The 16,745-nt window shown below is 36.6% G+C and overlaps 2 protein-coding genes across 5 annotated transcripts in view; both read left to right on the forward strand.

Annotated features, from left to right (window-relative positions):
• The window catches only part of pak1 (p21 protein (Cdc42/Rac)-activated kinase 1), a 71,710-nt gene extending 68,223 nt beyond the window's left edge, over nucleotides 1-3,487 (forward strand). For both annotated transcript variants that reach the window (XM_051724326.1, XM_051724327.1), the window contains exon 15: nucleotides 2,299-3,487. In XM_051724326.1, the coding sequence (XP_051580286.1) occupies nucleotides 2,299-2,385 (87 nt within the window). In that variant the 3' untranslated portion in view covers nucleotides 2,386-3,487. The remainder of the gene's footprint in view (nucleotides 1-2,298) is intronic.
• Nucleotides 3,488-10,232: 6,745 nt separating this feature from the next.
• The window catches only part of gdpd4a (glycerophosphodiester phosphodiesterase domain containing 4a), a 37,573-nt gene continuing 31,060 nt past the window's right edge, over nucleotides 10,233-16,745 (forward strand). For 2 of the 3 annotated variants that reach the window (XM_051724320.1, XM_051724321.1), the window contains exon 1: nucleotides 10,233-10,406. The gene's annotated coding sequence lies outside the window, so the exon portion shown is untranslated. Of the gene's footprint in view, nucleotides 10,407-11,410; nucleotides 11,540-16,745 lie in introns of all 3 variants that reach the window. The other variant, XM_051724319.1, reaches the window with a different exon arrangement.

Below are 16,745 nucleotides of genomic sequence, written 5' to 3' on the forward strand. Positions count from 1 at the left end.
TTTCTAGAAAAAGCCCCAAGTGCTGAAAGTATGTGAGCGTCAGTATTGGGGTTGTGTAACATATTATATGACTCAAGTATGCATTACAAGATGGGGGATGGAGAGAGCTGTGTAAAAAGCTTGAAAAGCTTCTGGAAATCTCAGATATCGGATAGTGAGTGGGAGCAGAAATAGAAAGGATTTCATACAGTGAGAACTTGAATTCACAGCTCAGACTCTTTGGTTCACACTAAATTTACTAATCCTCAGATGACCCTTAAATGGCTGTTAAATAGGTGACAGGTTTTAGGACTGGTTTAGAAATGTCCCAAGCCCACATTTAAATAATATTCTAAGCCTGTATTTACTGTAAATGTGCTTACTTCAAGACAACATGAAATCAGAATTGGAGTTTTGTGACTTTTAGTCCATGTCCGTTAGCTTTGAGGTCATCTTTATACTCCTAAAAATGGACAAAATTAAACTTTAGTTGATATAAAATGTGCTTTATTTCTCTTCTAGGGAAACCGACCAAAAACTCATCTTGTAACCTGGGGCATATTCAAATTTTTGTCAAATACAATACTCTCTAGAATGAGAATGTAAATTATAATAAACACCTCCTGCTAGCAAACAGTAGCAAATTATGGTTTGTCTGAGTGCAACTGGTTTTGCCAACTCTCAAAAACGTCCTCAGATATCAGTTAAATTCTATGATATTCTGGTCTCTAGATCATTTTTAGGTCCCTCCTCCAATTTAAGTGTATTTGATTTGTTTGCTTGTTGTAAGACCACCAGGCAAAACTCATTAGTCCAATTGCTTACAAAAACAATGGCACACCCAAGCCACAAGATTTGAGTTGTCATTCATGTCCATAGCACAGATGGTGAAGGACAAGTTGCGTGCCTAAGTTTAATGTTTGTGGTTTGATCAATTCCCTAACCTTTAGGCCAGAAATATACCTTGCTCAAGTATGTGTATGCAAATACGAGCTCTTCGTCAACCCATTGCCAAAAGAGGGCGATAAAGTTACCTTCAAAAGTTATTAAATTGGATTTGTTGTTGCTTAAAATATATTGACTTTACCTTGCTTGCACAGCGAAATTCTCCTCAAACTTCATAAGAAAACTCACCAGAGAAGTGGATCTTCACACTAATTGTCAATAAATGGAGACGATGTAGTCTGTGGCTACTCTCCCTAGAAGTGGCCATCCAGCCAAGATGTCTCAAAGGGCACACCGCAGAATGCATAATGAGATTAAAAAAAGAACCCTTGAGTGACAGCTAAAGACTTGAAGGAATCAATGGAACTGGTTAACATCTCTGTTTAGGAGTCTACTATACGAAAAACATTAAACAGGCATGGTGTCCATGGCAGGGCACCACGAAGGAAGTCGCTGCTTTCCAACAAAAACATTGTGCGTGCCTGAATTTGATCACCTTGACACTCCACAACGCTACTGGGAAAATGTTTTGTGGACTGATGAAACTATGGTTGAATTGTTTGGGATGAACACGCAGCACTACATATGACGTAAAAAGGGCACCACATACCAACATGAAAACATCATCCCAATGGTGAAGTAAGATGGAAAGAGCATCATGATTTGGGGCTACTTTGTTGTTTCGGGGCCTGGGCTGCTTGCCATCATCAAAGGAAAAATTAATTCCAAAGTTTATCAAGATATCCTACAGGATAATGTCAGGGTGGCTGTGCGCCAGCTGAAGCTCAGTAGAAGTTAGGTGATTCAGCAGGACAATGACCCTCAACATTGAAGTAAATCCACTACAGAATGGCTTCAAAAAAAGAAAATCCACTTTTTGGAGTGGCCGAGTCAGAGTTGTAACCCAACAGAGATGCTGTGGAATGACCTCAAGAGAGCCGTTCACACCAGACATCCTAACAATATGGCTGAACTGAAGCAGTTCTGTAAGGAAGAATGGTCTAAAATTACTTATGAACGTTGTGCAGGTCTAATCCACAGCTACCGGAAACACTTGTTTGATATCATGAAGACATGATAAAGACATGAAAGATTATATAAGTTTGTGTGTTGTTAGCTAAAGCACATTGTGTTTATCTACACTTGTGACTTTGATGAAGATGAGATAAAATGAAGACCAATTAATGCAGAAAACCAGCTAATTCCAAAGGGTTCACATACTTTTTCTTGCTCTGTATTTTGGAACGCAACAACGCACAAAATCGAGCTCGCGTAGCTTGTGTAGAATTTGTTTCAGCAAAAGTAATAATAATGCTTGCCTTAGAAAACACTACTAATGAACTGCCTGTAACAACATCTATCATCTCTCTGCAGCACCAGTTTCTGAAAGTGGCGAAGCCTTTGTCCAGTCTCACGCCATTGATCGTAGCGGCTAAAGAGGCGGCAAAGAACAACCGCTAGCCTCCTGGGAGGACAACGCCCCCAACTCTCCTCTGTCCCACCCCCCAGGGTGCCCGACCATCCATCTCTTGTGGGCAAGGGTTCACCCAACCCTTACCATCTAGTTCTACTATTGGGGTCAGAGGGGTGTCTGCGGTCACCACTGAGGTCACAGAGGTCAGCAAAGAGCCTCTGAATGATGACATCACTGGAATTTAAGTACTTATGGGTCCCAGTGTGTCAGACCCACAGGACTATGGGGTGCTTGCCCCTCTATTTCACTGGCGAGAGTGGACCATCCAATCGCTGACTCTTTCTGGGTTTTTCTGTCTGTTTTTTATGTTGTATTTCATTGCTTATGTGTTAAATGCCAGTTGGATGGTGAAAACATTGTGTTTTCATGTCTGCTATTGAAAGTGGTTTTGTTTGGGCTTTAACTTTTTTAAGATGTATTTTTTGTGAGTGAGCGAGAGAGAGAGTGTGTGTATGTGTGTTTGTGTTGGGCCATAGATTACCTGAGATTGCGATACGATGCAAAGTACGTTTGTACTGCAATCTCATTGAACAAAAAGCCACAAAATGGAGAATAAATCAGGTATGGAGCGGTACACTTTTTTGATATTGAAAAATAAGGATCTGTAAAAGACTATTGATGATACACTTGATAAAGGTACTTTGAAGGATGCCTATGCATGAAGAGGCAGAAAATGTGTAGATAATAAGAAGTTCCATTCTGTCCCATAAATCTACCATGATGAAGCTTTTGTAGTTCACAAGGTTAACAAACTTCACTAAATTATTTGCAGTACAATGATTTCTGTTATCAAAAATAAGAACGTAATGAATTTAAAGGAGCTTTAAACAAAGTTCTTTTTATGCTACGTTAATGTACCTTTGGCCTTAAACTGTGACAGGAATAGTATGATGATACAAGAATGGCACTAACCACAGAGATGCAATTTGTCTTTATTTTGATTTGTTAAGTGGACTGATGGGATTTATTGAGAAGAAAATCTTTCCTGTAAGTAATCGTAATCTGTCTATGCGAGCCATAAATTGTTTATAAGGCCTTTTTTGAATTGAAATTCTTAATTGAAACGGGACAAATAAACTTCAGAATTTGTCACAGTGTCAAGATTATATTTTATAACGGATGTATGTTTCAGTTTGAGATATGTGTTTGTACTCTGTTCACTGTTTAAACATTTTTTTTTAATAGAAATGCTTCAGGTTCATTACAAGTTAAGCCCAGTCGACAGCATTTATGGCATGAAGTTTATAAGCACAAAAATATTTTTGACATGTCTCTTGTTAACAGAATTTTAGTGTGATAAAATTGCTTATTTACCTTATAAGTGTAAAATTATAACCAATATTAAAACTTCGTGGCCATGATGATGCCACACTACACTAAAATTGTGTAGAACAGTGATTTTATTACACTAAAACACATAAAATCTTGTGGCTATACTTTTGAAAGTGTTTATTAAAATTTTTATTGACTGGCCCTTTTACTTCCATTGTAAGTGCATTACTGTAACCACAGTTTTTGCCTTTGGGCTGGGTGACTAGGTGAAAATATTTTTTGTGGTAATCAACAACATGCTACAAATACTTTCGATTGAGCTTAATTTGTTTTGAATCAAGAACATTCCTTTAACTCAAAAGAAAAGGTAAAAATACTGTACCTAGCTTTAACTCGTGCTACTTTTTCCTATACAATGAAAAGTATACAGGGGCTGTCTAGCTCCAAAAGGACAAAAAAAAAAAAAAAGCTTTATTCCAAGTCTTCTGAAGCCATTCTATAGCTTTGTGTGAGAAAACGACTTAAATTTAATTCAATATTTGCAGAAAATTACCTCCTCCACTGTAGCTTTCAAATCTCATTCGCACTTGCATATATTCAAACTTTCTGCATCAAAATGCATCTTGCCGGGTTTCAAAGACACTGAAAGCTGTCGCTTCTCATGCGTCTCGGTTTATTTTTTGAAGCTTAAAGGTGCAATATGTAATATATTTACTGTACTGTAAAGCATAAAATTATCATAATGTTATCAGAGATTTAGGAAACATGCAAAGTTGAAATACTGGCTTCTCCGAGAACAATGCCACAGCCAGTATATTCTACTTTGAAATGTCCGTTCCGGAATTTCTGTTTGTGTTTTGGCCTGTGTGATCTCGCCCATTGGCCATTTTCCAATAGTATTTCGACACCCCGGGTTGCTAGATTTGAAACAAGTTAGTGGGCAAACACAGCACGTTGCAGCCATGGAAGCCAGCAATACATCTAGCTAACATTGACAGAGTTGTAAAAAATCCACATGAGCTGGTTTATAATTTGCAAACAATAAAAACATTGCAAACATATACATTAGTTAATCAACTTACAGTGTAAGGCTCGTCGCTTGCCATTGTCAGTTTGCTCGTTCCTGTTGCGTGTCCTCAACCTGGCAACCCACTTGAGCGAGTCTGGGGAGGAGGGGGCGGGGGAGACAACTCTATTTTGAATTTGTACTACAGTACCCATTTTAAACACTTGATGTCAATGTTACATATTGCTCCTTTAACATCAGTTGGTCACTGTATGCCTTTATTGTTTGAAAGAAAAAAAAAGATGGCATCAGAATTCTTCAAAATTACTTGTATTGTGTTCAGTGGAAGAAAGAAAATCATACAGATTTGGAATAACATGAGGGTGGTGAATAAATGATGAATTTCCCCATTCATTTCAGTAAGTGGTTATATTTAGCTTAAAACAACAGCAGTGACCCCACTCACTGTTATAAAACACGTAATCGTAATGACTGTAAATTGTAAAACAACCACTATGACAAAGCTTTAGTGTTAGAACACAATGTTTTGTCCAGTGTTGGCACCTCGTGGCAGATTAGCTGTCATGTTCCTTTTAGTAGTAATTAAGATATTAAAGGATTTGTTCACCCAAAAATGAAAATTCAGTCATTGTTTGCTTACTCCTGTGTTGTTATAACCCTATATGACTTTATTTCTTTTTCTTAACACAAAGGGAGAAATTGTGAAAATATTTTGTGCTCTGTGATGTCATACAATGGCAGTTTTATGGTGACCATCTCTTCAAGCTTCAAAAGAATGCAGAAGTATAATTCAGAAGTCTACTTCACTAAACATGTCTGAAGAGTTTGTAGTCGAAGAATTGATACATTTCTATGCCCATCCTTATTTTTATTTTTTTAAACCGAGTATTCAGAAATCAAACAGAAACATAGAGGAGGCTACAAGCAGCCACAGTCAGACCATGTCCTACCCTGACGGCAAACGACACGTGATAAAATGTATATTTTCTATGGTAATCAGAGTCTTTGTCCGAACCAACGGTGACGAGTGACAGTACATGTTTCCTATTCTCAGCAGGTAACTCCGTCCACTATGAACTGGCACTTGTCCAAAATAAATAAAAAAATCAAAATAAGGCTTGGCATAGAAATGCATCAATTCTTCGACTACAAACTCTTCAGACATGTTTAGTAAGTTCTGTTCTCTGTTTTGTGTGCAGCTGTGTTGTGTTCTGTTGTCGCTATCGCTGTGGAGGACCTGTTTTTAGATAAACAAAACGAGTTTTCTCTTGAACGCCCCAATGTCACGAGTGGGCTGTGTGAACTGTTGCTCTTGTGCCCTATCATGAACGGGCACAGGAGATCAACGATCAGTGAACATTTTCACAAATAATACGTCAGATTTCGGTTTGTTTCTCACCAAACCTTATCGTATGCTTTCATAACAATCATGAGTCTCATAAAATAAATGATTAGACTTCTGAATTATACTTTTGCATTCTTTTGAAGCTTGAAGAGGTGGTCACCATAAACTGCCATTTTATGACATCACTGAGCACAAAATATTTGTACAATTTCTCCTTTTGTGTTAAGAAAAATAAAGTCATATAGGGTTATAACAACACAGGGGTGAGTAAACAATGACTGAATTTTCATTTTTCTAAACTAACTACTCCTTTAATTTTTACCCAAATAATTTAATCCAAATATTTTAAACATGATCATTGGGGGAAACTCTGCACCCTTTATATGAGATGTTTTCTTGTTATAGCCTGTCTGTGAGGAAATCTTATTGTAATCAATTGTAATGCAGTGCAACAGTAAACCCTATCTGTAAAACAACATTACAACACAGAAAATACACCAAAGAAGAAGCTAATCATTCTATCGTCATATTATTCAGAGGCATGTAATCAGTTCATCTCTGACCTCTCCTCAACAATCAATGAAAACATGCATTTTTTTATATAAACAATAATCCCAGATAGCACACGTACGTCTCTGAGATGCCTGTTTTAGATCTTTTAATCTGGAAAGCATCGCAATCTAATTAAAATCTGATAAACATCTTAAAAATATCAGAATTACAAACATTCTAATTAATAAACGTCTCAAAGACATCTTCTGAATATCTTCTGAAAATCTTCTGAATACATCCGAGAGGAAACGTCTTATAGACGTATTGCAGATGAGCAGACAAGCTAAAAAATCCGTCTTCCAAATGTAAACACATTTATCAAATAGACATCTGGGTGATGTACGTGTGCTATCAGGGATCTGATTCTTAGACTTCTAAGCTCCTTTTTTGGGTCTGTGAAATGGATTTTGGTGTGTGTGGACCAACGATTTACTTAACAATCAATGCTCTTGCTAATGATAATGTTCAGTTATGCAACACAGTGGATTGGTTATTTGTTTGGTAAAGTTAGCTTTGGTTATTTGTGTCATTTACATTACATATACTACAAGTTTAGTCCTCGGGTAGCATTCTGGGATTATTTATACTGTTCTGCAGAGCTCTGCAAAATGTCTATGGGGAAATTGAGCTCCACTGCAAGGTTTTTTTTTTTTTTTATCATCTGTCAAGTAAAGACACCGTAAACCTCTTCCTCTCCCCCTCATGACTGTGAGTGTTTTTGCAAAGGAGGGAATGTAACTTCCCCCGTTGATTCTCTCTGCTCTTCCTGTCGGTACAATAACTTTCAGGGTACCAGAAGTCCTGCTGTGTTGGCATTTAATGGGCTAGAAATCTGCCAATGCTAGGCATATAATAGTGGCAAGATTCCAGTACATTAGAATAGATAAAGTAAAAGAATAAGCAACTACAGTTTATTGTGTGTGATTGTTTTTAGTGATTGGGTATGGAATAATGACTCAATTCAACAAGTATAAAATCTGGATGCTAAAAGTAACATTAGGCTGTGAAGTAATATTCTCTCTGTAAGAATTGTACACTTTGCAGTGACCTAGGTAAAATGTATTTGCTAAATGACAGATAGTAATACAGTAATAACTAAAATAATAATAATAATAAGACAGGGAGAGAAGAAAGAAAACTACAGTATGCATTAAATACAGTAAAGAAAGCTTTTACTCATCATTTTACATTGTGATACTTATAGTCTAAGAGTATGATTTTTATTTACATAACACAAAAATGTCTTATAGCCCACACAAATTCAGAGCAAAGCTGAACAAGGTTGTGTAACTGTTGTAATGTGGCAAATCTCATATACATGTTTATGCATATTCCCTGAAATGTATCACATTCATTTCAAAGAAGTGAAAGGCAACACACTCTAGTTTAATGGATGAAATTAACTAAAGTTGATGCTTGCTTGCTTTTTGCATTTAACCAACAAGAGCATCTGGGAGGCTCAAAACTTGAAACATCTGGGATGTTGAGCTTTGAGCTGAGCACAAGCCTGGGTTTATGAAAAAATATTAATCTGTCCCTGAAAGCCAGTTCTCACATTTATTTTTGTGATTAACATTTTTATTGATTCCTAAAGAAGACACGAAAAATAAAACATATATACATGGAATCAACATTTAACATTTAATCCCCAACACTACCCCTCCCAATCCCACCCCGACCCCCAACAAACACACCCGTGGTCACATGAGCATATTCATACAGAAAATAATAATAATAATAATAATAATATATATATATATATATATATATATAGATATAGATATAGATATATATAGATATATAGATATATATATCACACACATCTACATCTAAACCTCTCTGCTAACTCTCCCCGAGAGCCCTCCCAAGAACGCCAACCACTTGCCCCATTTCCCAAAAAACAAATCCAAATTATCCAGTCTACTAAATACCATTTCCTCATATGCTGCCACCCTCCCCATCTCCGTGCTCCACTCCTGAAATGGGGACGCTACAGCCGACTTCCATCCCCTCAAAACAATCTGTCTGGCAACCATCACACTGGTCAGGACCCAGTTCTTTATGTATTTATTCCCCACATCGATTACCTCCCCATCACCCAAAACACAGAGTCTGGGGCAAAAGGGAATTTGAGTGCCCAACACATCACACACAACACTTTGAACCTTCATCCAAAACCCCTGGATCTCAACACACCACCAAAAAACATGGGCCGTATCTCCATCCTCCGATTGGCATCGCCAGCAGGTGGGTGTGTCTTTAAGACCGAGCCTATACAATCTAGAGGGTGTCCAATAGAATCGATGTATAATCTTGAATTGCATAAGCCGCACCCTTGCATCTCTAGATGCAGACTTGATGTTTTTTTAAAATCCTAGCCCACACTCCCTCCTCCAATACCAAGTTTAAATCTTTCTCCCATAATCTCTTAATAGAAGTTAAAGCTCCGTCCCCCAGACTCTGAATTAGCAGGGAGTAATACACTGATGTCTCATGACCTTTTCCAAAAGCAGTAATCACCACTCCCAGAGTATCTGCCTCTTTGAGGGGGTGTATGCTACTCCCAGAAATAGTACAGAGCAGGTAGTGCAGCTGTAAATACCTAAAGAACTGAGATCTAGGAATCCCAAAATGTTGAACCAAATCTTCAAAAGATCTCAACACTCCGCTCTCACCGAGTCACCGAGTGTAGAGTTCTCACATTTATTATCAGTAACACTCACAAATTAATTTAAAGTAATTTAAATAATATGTGACAAACCATCCAAGGTATTATTTAACTGATCTGTCTCTGAGATCATATAGTTTTATGTCCTGGTGTATCTTAAAGAGGACCTCCTTTTCACCAAATAATAAAATTGCTATGTTATATTATAATGATATACCGTGGCTGTTTGCAGGCACCAACAGCTTTTACGTTTGATTTATTTCTGTGAAATATACATTTTTAAAGGTGGCTGGAGATTCCAAATACTTTTTGGGGCTATATTATATTTGTATTCTATTGTATTCTATCATATATTATATATTATATTATTTTATACTTTACAATAAGTTCTCTTTGTTAACAATAGTAAATGCATTAGGGATCATGATCAATAAACACTATTTTTAACAGCATTTATTAATCTTGGTTAATGTTTATTTATAAAAATACACTTGTTTATTGATTTTTCATGTTAGTTCATAATGCATTTAACTTAACTAATCCATACTTACAAATGTATTTGTATATGTTGAAATTAACGTCAACAAAGATGAATAAATGCTGTAAAAGTATTGTTCTTTTTTTTTTTCATGTTAACTAACTATTGTTAACAATTACAACCTTATTGTAAAATGTTATCTGTGCTGTAATAATATATATATTTTTTTATGTTTTGTAGCATTTTTTTCTCTTATGCATCAAAGGATGTAATGATGTAAGAAAAATGTTAGTCAAACTGTTTCAGATGAACAACATATATTTCATAATTAAGACATCTTGCTTTTTCTTGTCAGAAAGGTATTTCTCCGCGTCGCTCTGCGCTATGAGAGTTGAATTATATAACGTGATTGATACGGTGGAGCTCACGCGCTGTGCCTGCATCAGCAGCACTGCGCAACATGCCATCACAGACGCGCTGAACACTCGCGACACTGCGGTAATGTGAGACCTTGTCTGTGCATGTGTTTTCTTGCACCGTTGGCAGCGTGTTGTGTTGTGGTGCTGATGCTGAGCACATTGTGAGTGTATGCACCGATGAACTCATTGCAGTGATTCCATTCACACTGACAGACTGCACCATCAGACAGCGCACGGTCAAAGACAGGTGAGCCTTTACATATTATTAAATAGCCTAGCTGCTGGATAAAACTTATATGAGAGTTGCATATGCATTGTTTGGTAACACTTTAGGCTACTGTACATTACATTGTCCTTGTTACGTTCTTCACTGCAATAAGAACAACTGTGCAATAATTAAATAATTATACATGTATGATTATCAGTGTTTGCATATGCAATCTTTATGTTGCTTTACAGACCAGTGTCCATGTTACACACATTACATGTTATTGTAATTACTGGCAATAGCAACAAGAACAACTATGTGTAATTCTAAATAGCTTCAACAAAAATAATAATAACTAAATTAATGATATGTTAAAGACAAACTAATGTTTATTAGTTTGCAGTTCATTAGTAATGTTGCATATGCAATATTTATCAATGCGATGCTTGGTAAAACTTTACAATACATTGTCCATGGTACATAGCCTACTGTATATTACATGCTATTGTAATGAATGGCAATAGCATTATGAACAACTATGTGTAATAATGAAAAATATGTATACACTAACTAACTAATGTTGCTCATTTATTTTCAATAGTTATGTTTATCAGTGTTGAATATGCATTGTTGCTAGTCACACGTTATTTTACAGTGATTATGTTGCTGTGTATTTACATTATTGCAACTGCTATAATAATAGTTAATAACAGTAATGTAATATGTGTAACAAGGATTGTTACTGCAATGTTTATCAGTGTTTATTATGCAAAGTTGTAATATGTATCAGTAATAAATATGTAGTTTGTCAGTGTTTATGTAATGTTTTAATATGCAATGCTTATAAATTTCTTGTGTAAAAGCTGGATTAGTCGTCAGGACTTGGGCAACTTTCATGCATCAAACTTTATGCTTTGCATTAGAGAGCTCTATACTAATGAGCCCCCTGCACTGTGTGTAGGAGGGTTTTCATAAGGAGAAATATGCCAGTGTACAGCCTGTGTTCTCTACTTATTACTTATCAAGGTTTCTCCATTCTTCAGGAGGAAACTATAGCCTTTGAGCTCACAGTGACGTGCAGAGCTATTAATCTCTGAGCACATTCATGCTGTGTTCTCGAATGAAGGATGCGCATATAAAGGATTGGACTGTCTTGTTTGCTCAGGATTTAAGTGAGTTTTTGCAGCATATTTTAATGGCATTCTATTAGTGTTAAGAGCTGCACAAATGCATTCAGAAAGGTTTGTTCATCTTGTTTGAAAGCAGGGGCGTAGATTCCAGGGGGGATGGGGGGGAGGTACACTTAACACTGTAACCCCCCCCCCCACCCCCCACCAATGTTCAAGACTAATCTACGAGAAAGTGTTTATCTAAAGTGTTTATCTCAGATTCTTTCTTTGTTATGCACCTTTATAGGATCTGTCTGTCTGTCTGTCATTCTATCTATCTATCGTTTTATCATTCGATCTATCATTCTATCTATATTGAATTGAATTGATATAGCATGAATTGTTAGCAAATTTATTAACCTGCACTGAGGTGCTTTCCCTGTGCTGTGTTCAGTACATATGTATTGACCTGAAGGGGAACCCCTGAATGATGTAATGAGTGCTGTTGCTTGCCATGTCGCAGATTGTTTCTGACGCAAGTGGCATCCAATGCATTAATTGCAGGGACAGCACCTCTGGAAGCACCTGAGGTTAAGTGCATATGTCATGTAACTCTTCTGTTTCCTTGTACCTTGTAATGTGGCCTTGTTAAGAGATGATCAGCGTTATTTGTTTCACCTGTGAGTGGTCATAATGTTTTGGCTCATCTCACTGTGAGATCCAGGGACGTGCACAGGGGGGTGGCTCTGTGGCCCAAGCCACTGCCCCTTTGCCATCCTGGGTTAAGGTGCCCCTCTGGAGAAAGAAATGAAATTTGCAAATACTCATTTTGTAGAGGCTTTTTTATCCACAGAGTCAAAGCGAATAATACATGATGAATAGTAAAACATTTTTTTTTTCTCCCCTTTTCTCGCCAATTTGCAATGCCCAATTCCCAATGCGCTCTAAGTCCTCATGGTGGTGTAGTGACTTGCCTCAATCCAGGTGGCGGAGGACGAATCTCAGTCAATCCGCACATCTTATCACGTGGCTTGTTGAGTGCATTACCGCGGAGACCTAGCGCGTGTGGAGGCTCACGCTATTCTCCGCGGCATCCACGCACAACTCGCCACGCACCCCACTGAGAACGAGAACCATATTATAGCGACCACGAGGAGGTTAACCCAACGTGACTCTACCCACCCTAGCAACCGGACCAATTTGTTGCTTAGGAAGCCTGACTGGAGTTACAGTAAAACACTTTCTGCGTAATTTTTTTATTGTTTATTTATGTAAACATGCGCTAGATGACCATCTTCTGCTGTTGCATTGCGTCTCTTGTTTTGCAGGGCAGCATATGAGGAGTGACTGGGGTAGGGGCTCTTGACACTTGAGCGGGTACAAATGCGTCATAAATGCACATGAATTACTATTGATGCCCTAATGTGTTAAAAACGTGCATTGGTTCATAAGGTGAATGCCCAGATCGGAGAGCTAACGCAAGTCCCTAAAAATGAATACTTTTTTTAATTTTGTTGTTTTTAAACTTTAATGTAGGCTGTCATTACTACAACTGCTACACAGCTAAATCATAAAGTTCTAATATAAATGATAAAGAATGATAAAGTGAGCCCTTCAACTTTTTGTTGGTAGAGCAAAAACAGACAAAATAACTGGCCATATTGTGTCTAGAAAGTTACTTGATATGAACTTTTTTATAGAACTGTTGTACTGTATACAGGCAATATAACTCACAATTATGCTTTTGTATTGATTTGACTGCACAGCAGTGCTGAAATTCAGGACAAAAGCAGCCTTGCTTGTGTGATATTGCTTACTGTAAGTATAAATGGAAGCAGAATTTATTATGATGAGCATCATATCTCATTGTGCTGAAGAAATAAGCCAAATTTCCCATCTTCCTCTAATATACCGTTGATTTCTAGACATAAAGCACTACCATATACTGTAGGAAGAGTACATTACAGTCTTTTAGGTGACGATTTTAAGATATTTATCAAATAATAATTCAGGTCTTTACTTAAAGCCATTTAGAAGTGTGTGCATCTATTTTCTTCAAACAGTTGATAGTGAGATATATCATAACAGATGTAAACAGACAAAAAAGGGACTAGAAGAACCTCTCATGAGGAATGGGTAAGCGCAGTGCAGTCTTTCATGCAGATTAGAGGGCAAATATGAGACTCAGTCTCATTTCAAATAAAACTTCTGCGTCAGAGCTCAGCTGCGTCAGAACCACATTATGAATTCAAGCCTCATAATCTGAGCTGAGACAGAGAGAGGTAGAGTCAAGGAGTTTGATCAAATATTTTTTAGAACTAAAGGTGCATACAGGGTTTTATGACTCACCATTCCAGTCCAGAGTGCAGTCTATATCTCTCTTAGATAGACCCTTGTAAAATGGAATAAATATATGAAGTCTAAGTACCAGCAGTGGCGACCTTGGTGTGTGCATACGTTAAGTCTCCTTTGTGTTGCGGCCGTACAGAGATGGTTCCACCTCTAAAAAAACCTAAATTGTGCCCAAGACAAAAAATGACCAAAAGGTAAATTGCGAGTGGGGTGGCCAATGGAATGGCCAAGCTTCAGTCCATGGTGGCCACAGCCACCCCTGGCCACCCCCTAGCTCTGCCCCTGGTCCAGTAGAGTCCCTTTTAAAAAATATACACTGAAAGCTTGACTTATCTGACAAACATTTTTGACAGACAATATCAGAGATCTTGATGTTTTCCCACATTTCAGTCTGCTGCGTAAAATCAGAACTCGTGAATGCCCAGTTCACAAATAAATAATTCTATTGTGTCAGTTCTTTTCACCAAACTGGCCAAAAAGGTTAGCGAAAAGGTCTGAATCGATTGGCTATTCAGTCTGATTAGTTCGCAGCAGTTTCTCACTCATTAAAACAGCATCGGGATATTTTAGAAAATGTAAAACAGACCAGTGGTTTGATAAAGTGGATATTTACCTACAGTCAAAAGACTGCTTTTTGAGAGGTAACTTTGAGAAACTTCCATTGGTGCTGTGTCTAGTTAATAAGGGGCTGTTCACACCAAATGTGTTGTTGCATCCATCCATGCTGTTTTTCAGTTGTTTTTCAATGTAAACATGCTAAACTGATGTCTTTGACCGTTGCATTACATATCGCTTTGTTTTTGGCGTCTCGTGCAGGAGCACCACAATTTTATTTAAGTTCTTTTGTCAAGTAAAAAAAAAAATCAGCCATTAGAAATGTGTCTCGAGACATTTGTGTTATACTCTATTCCCTGATAGCACATGTATAACACCCAGACATCTATTTAATGTGTGTATTTACTTCTGGAAGATGTCTATTTTATGTTGTTTACTCATCTGCAATACATCTATAAGATGTATGTCTACATGTCTCGGATGTCAATAAGACATTCTGCAAATGTCTTTGAGATGTTTATGATTTAGAATAATTGTAAATCTGATCTTTTTAAGATGTTTAGCAGATGTTAGATACTTTCCAGATGAAAATATCTAAAACAGACATCTCGAAGACATACGTGTGCTGTCTAGTTTCGTTGCACTGCATTGGTCTGAACGGCCTCCTTTCTTTTAGAAAGGCTTTAGCCATTAGTTATATGAATGCTATACATACTGAAGAATGTAAAACTAAAAATGCTTCTATTAGGAAAGACTCGGGATGAATTAATACGAATGTAGAGATATTAAGATCATTTGGCGTAAGCCCTGTCCTATGGTTCAGAGCTCAGATACTTGCTCAAACTGTCAGATCCTGCCAGAAGGCGAAGATGGCAGCGGAGCGGAGCTTACCCTTACAGAAGGATGGGACCTAAACTGGTGGCGATGGGGTGGTGGGGGGTGAAAACAACGAGGCATTACAAATGATGAAGGAGCTGTGTGAGCTTATAAAGCAGAGGTTGGATTGTGATTGGGTGAGATGCCTGATTGAATGAAAGCGTGAAGACCACGTGTCTTCCTGCTAGAACTACCGCTTACACTTCCATTTCACATCAGAATTGAACTGTTTCGGAAAAAACAAAAACAGTCTCTGTGCATACACCGAGATTAAATCTTGCAGGCAAAAGTAAACAGAAATGCTTTCTTGACTTACGGTGAATGAAATATAGTAGTGCAATTGAGGAAATTGTTAACAAATTGAATATAAATGTTTAGATTCACTTTCTGCGTAAACATTGTCATATTTTATACATTATTATTTTGTATTATTATTATTATTATTATTATTATTATTATTATTATTATTATTGGCTTATTTTAGTTATAGTACATTAATACTGTATTTTGTAAAGCAGAAATGTTTACTTAAATGGAATATAATAGTATACAGAAGCTGGTAGTTTGTATTGCCATGCTGAGCCATATAGGCACTTTGAACTTTTAATTTGAGTTTTTCACTGACATTTTGTTAACCCTGACATGTAGTAATTGTAATACCAATTTGTTCACTTAACCTAGGACGTGTCATTTATTTAAAAAAAATTCTCAACTGGTAATATTGTTTAACCAACATAAGCTTAAGAAAATATTTGATATATGCGTATGGAGTTAATAGCTCTTTAAACTATACATTTAATACATTCATAAAAAACTCTTGTCTTAGACTCAGCCTTTACTGTTCTCGGTCTCGACTCAGACTTGACCTACTCTGGTTTCGGACTGGATTTGGACTCGGATGAGCTGGTCCCGAATGCAACACTGCTATTAATTATAAATAGTGTGATACATGCTTTATATTCTTGTAAGATTTCATTTCCATTTTTTCTTGAGAATCGAGAAAATTATTCTGGAATTTTCCAAAATGTCTGGAATAAAATATGCCTAATGTAAGTGTAAAAAAACAAAAAAAAAAACAAAAAAAAAAACAAAAAAAAACAAAAAAAAAATACATATATATATATATATATATATATATATATATATATATATATATATATATATATATATATATATATATATATATATATATATATAATATATATATAATATATAAACTTTGAATGAAAATATTAAATATAAATTCAAATGTTAAATCTAAGAGTAAATTTTACAAATAAATTTCAAATCAAAATGTAAATGTAATCATAAAAGTAACTATAAATGAAACGTCGACTCTTGGAATCGATTACATTGATATACAGGTGCATCTCAATAAATTAGAATGTCGTGGAAAAGTTCATTTATTTCAGTAATTCAACTCAAATTGTGAAACTCGTGTATTAAATAAATTCAATGCACACAGACTGAAGTAGTTTAAGTCTTT

Source organism: Myxocyprinus asiaticus, chromosome 18 (genome assembly GCF_019703515.2).
Source record: "Myxocyprinus asiaticus isolate MX2 ecotype Aquarium Trade chromosome 18, UBuf_Myxa_2, whole genome shotgun sequence".
NCBI classification, from domain to species: Eukaryota; Metazoa; Chordata; class Actinopteri; order Cypriniformes; family Catostomidae; genus Myxocyprinus; species Myxocyprinus asiaticus.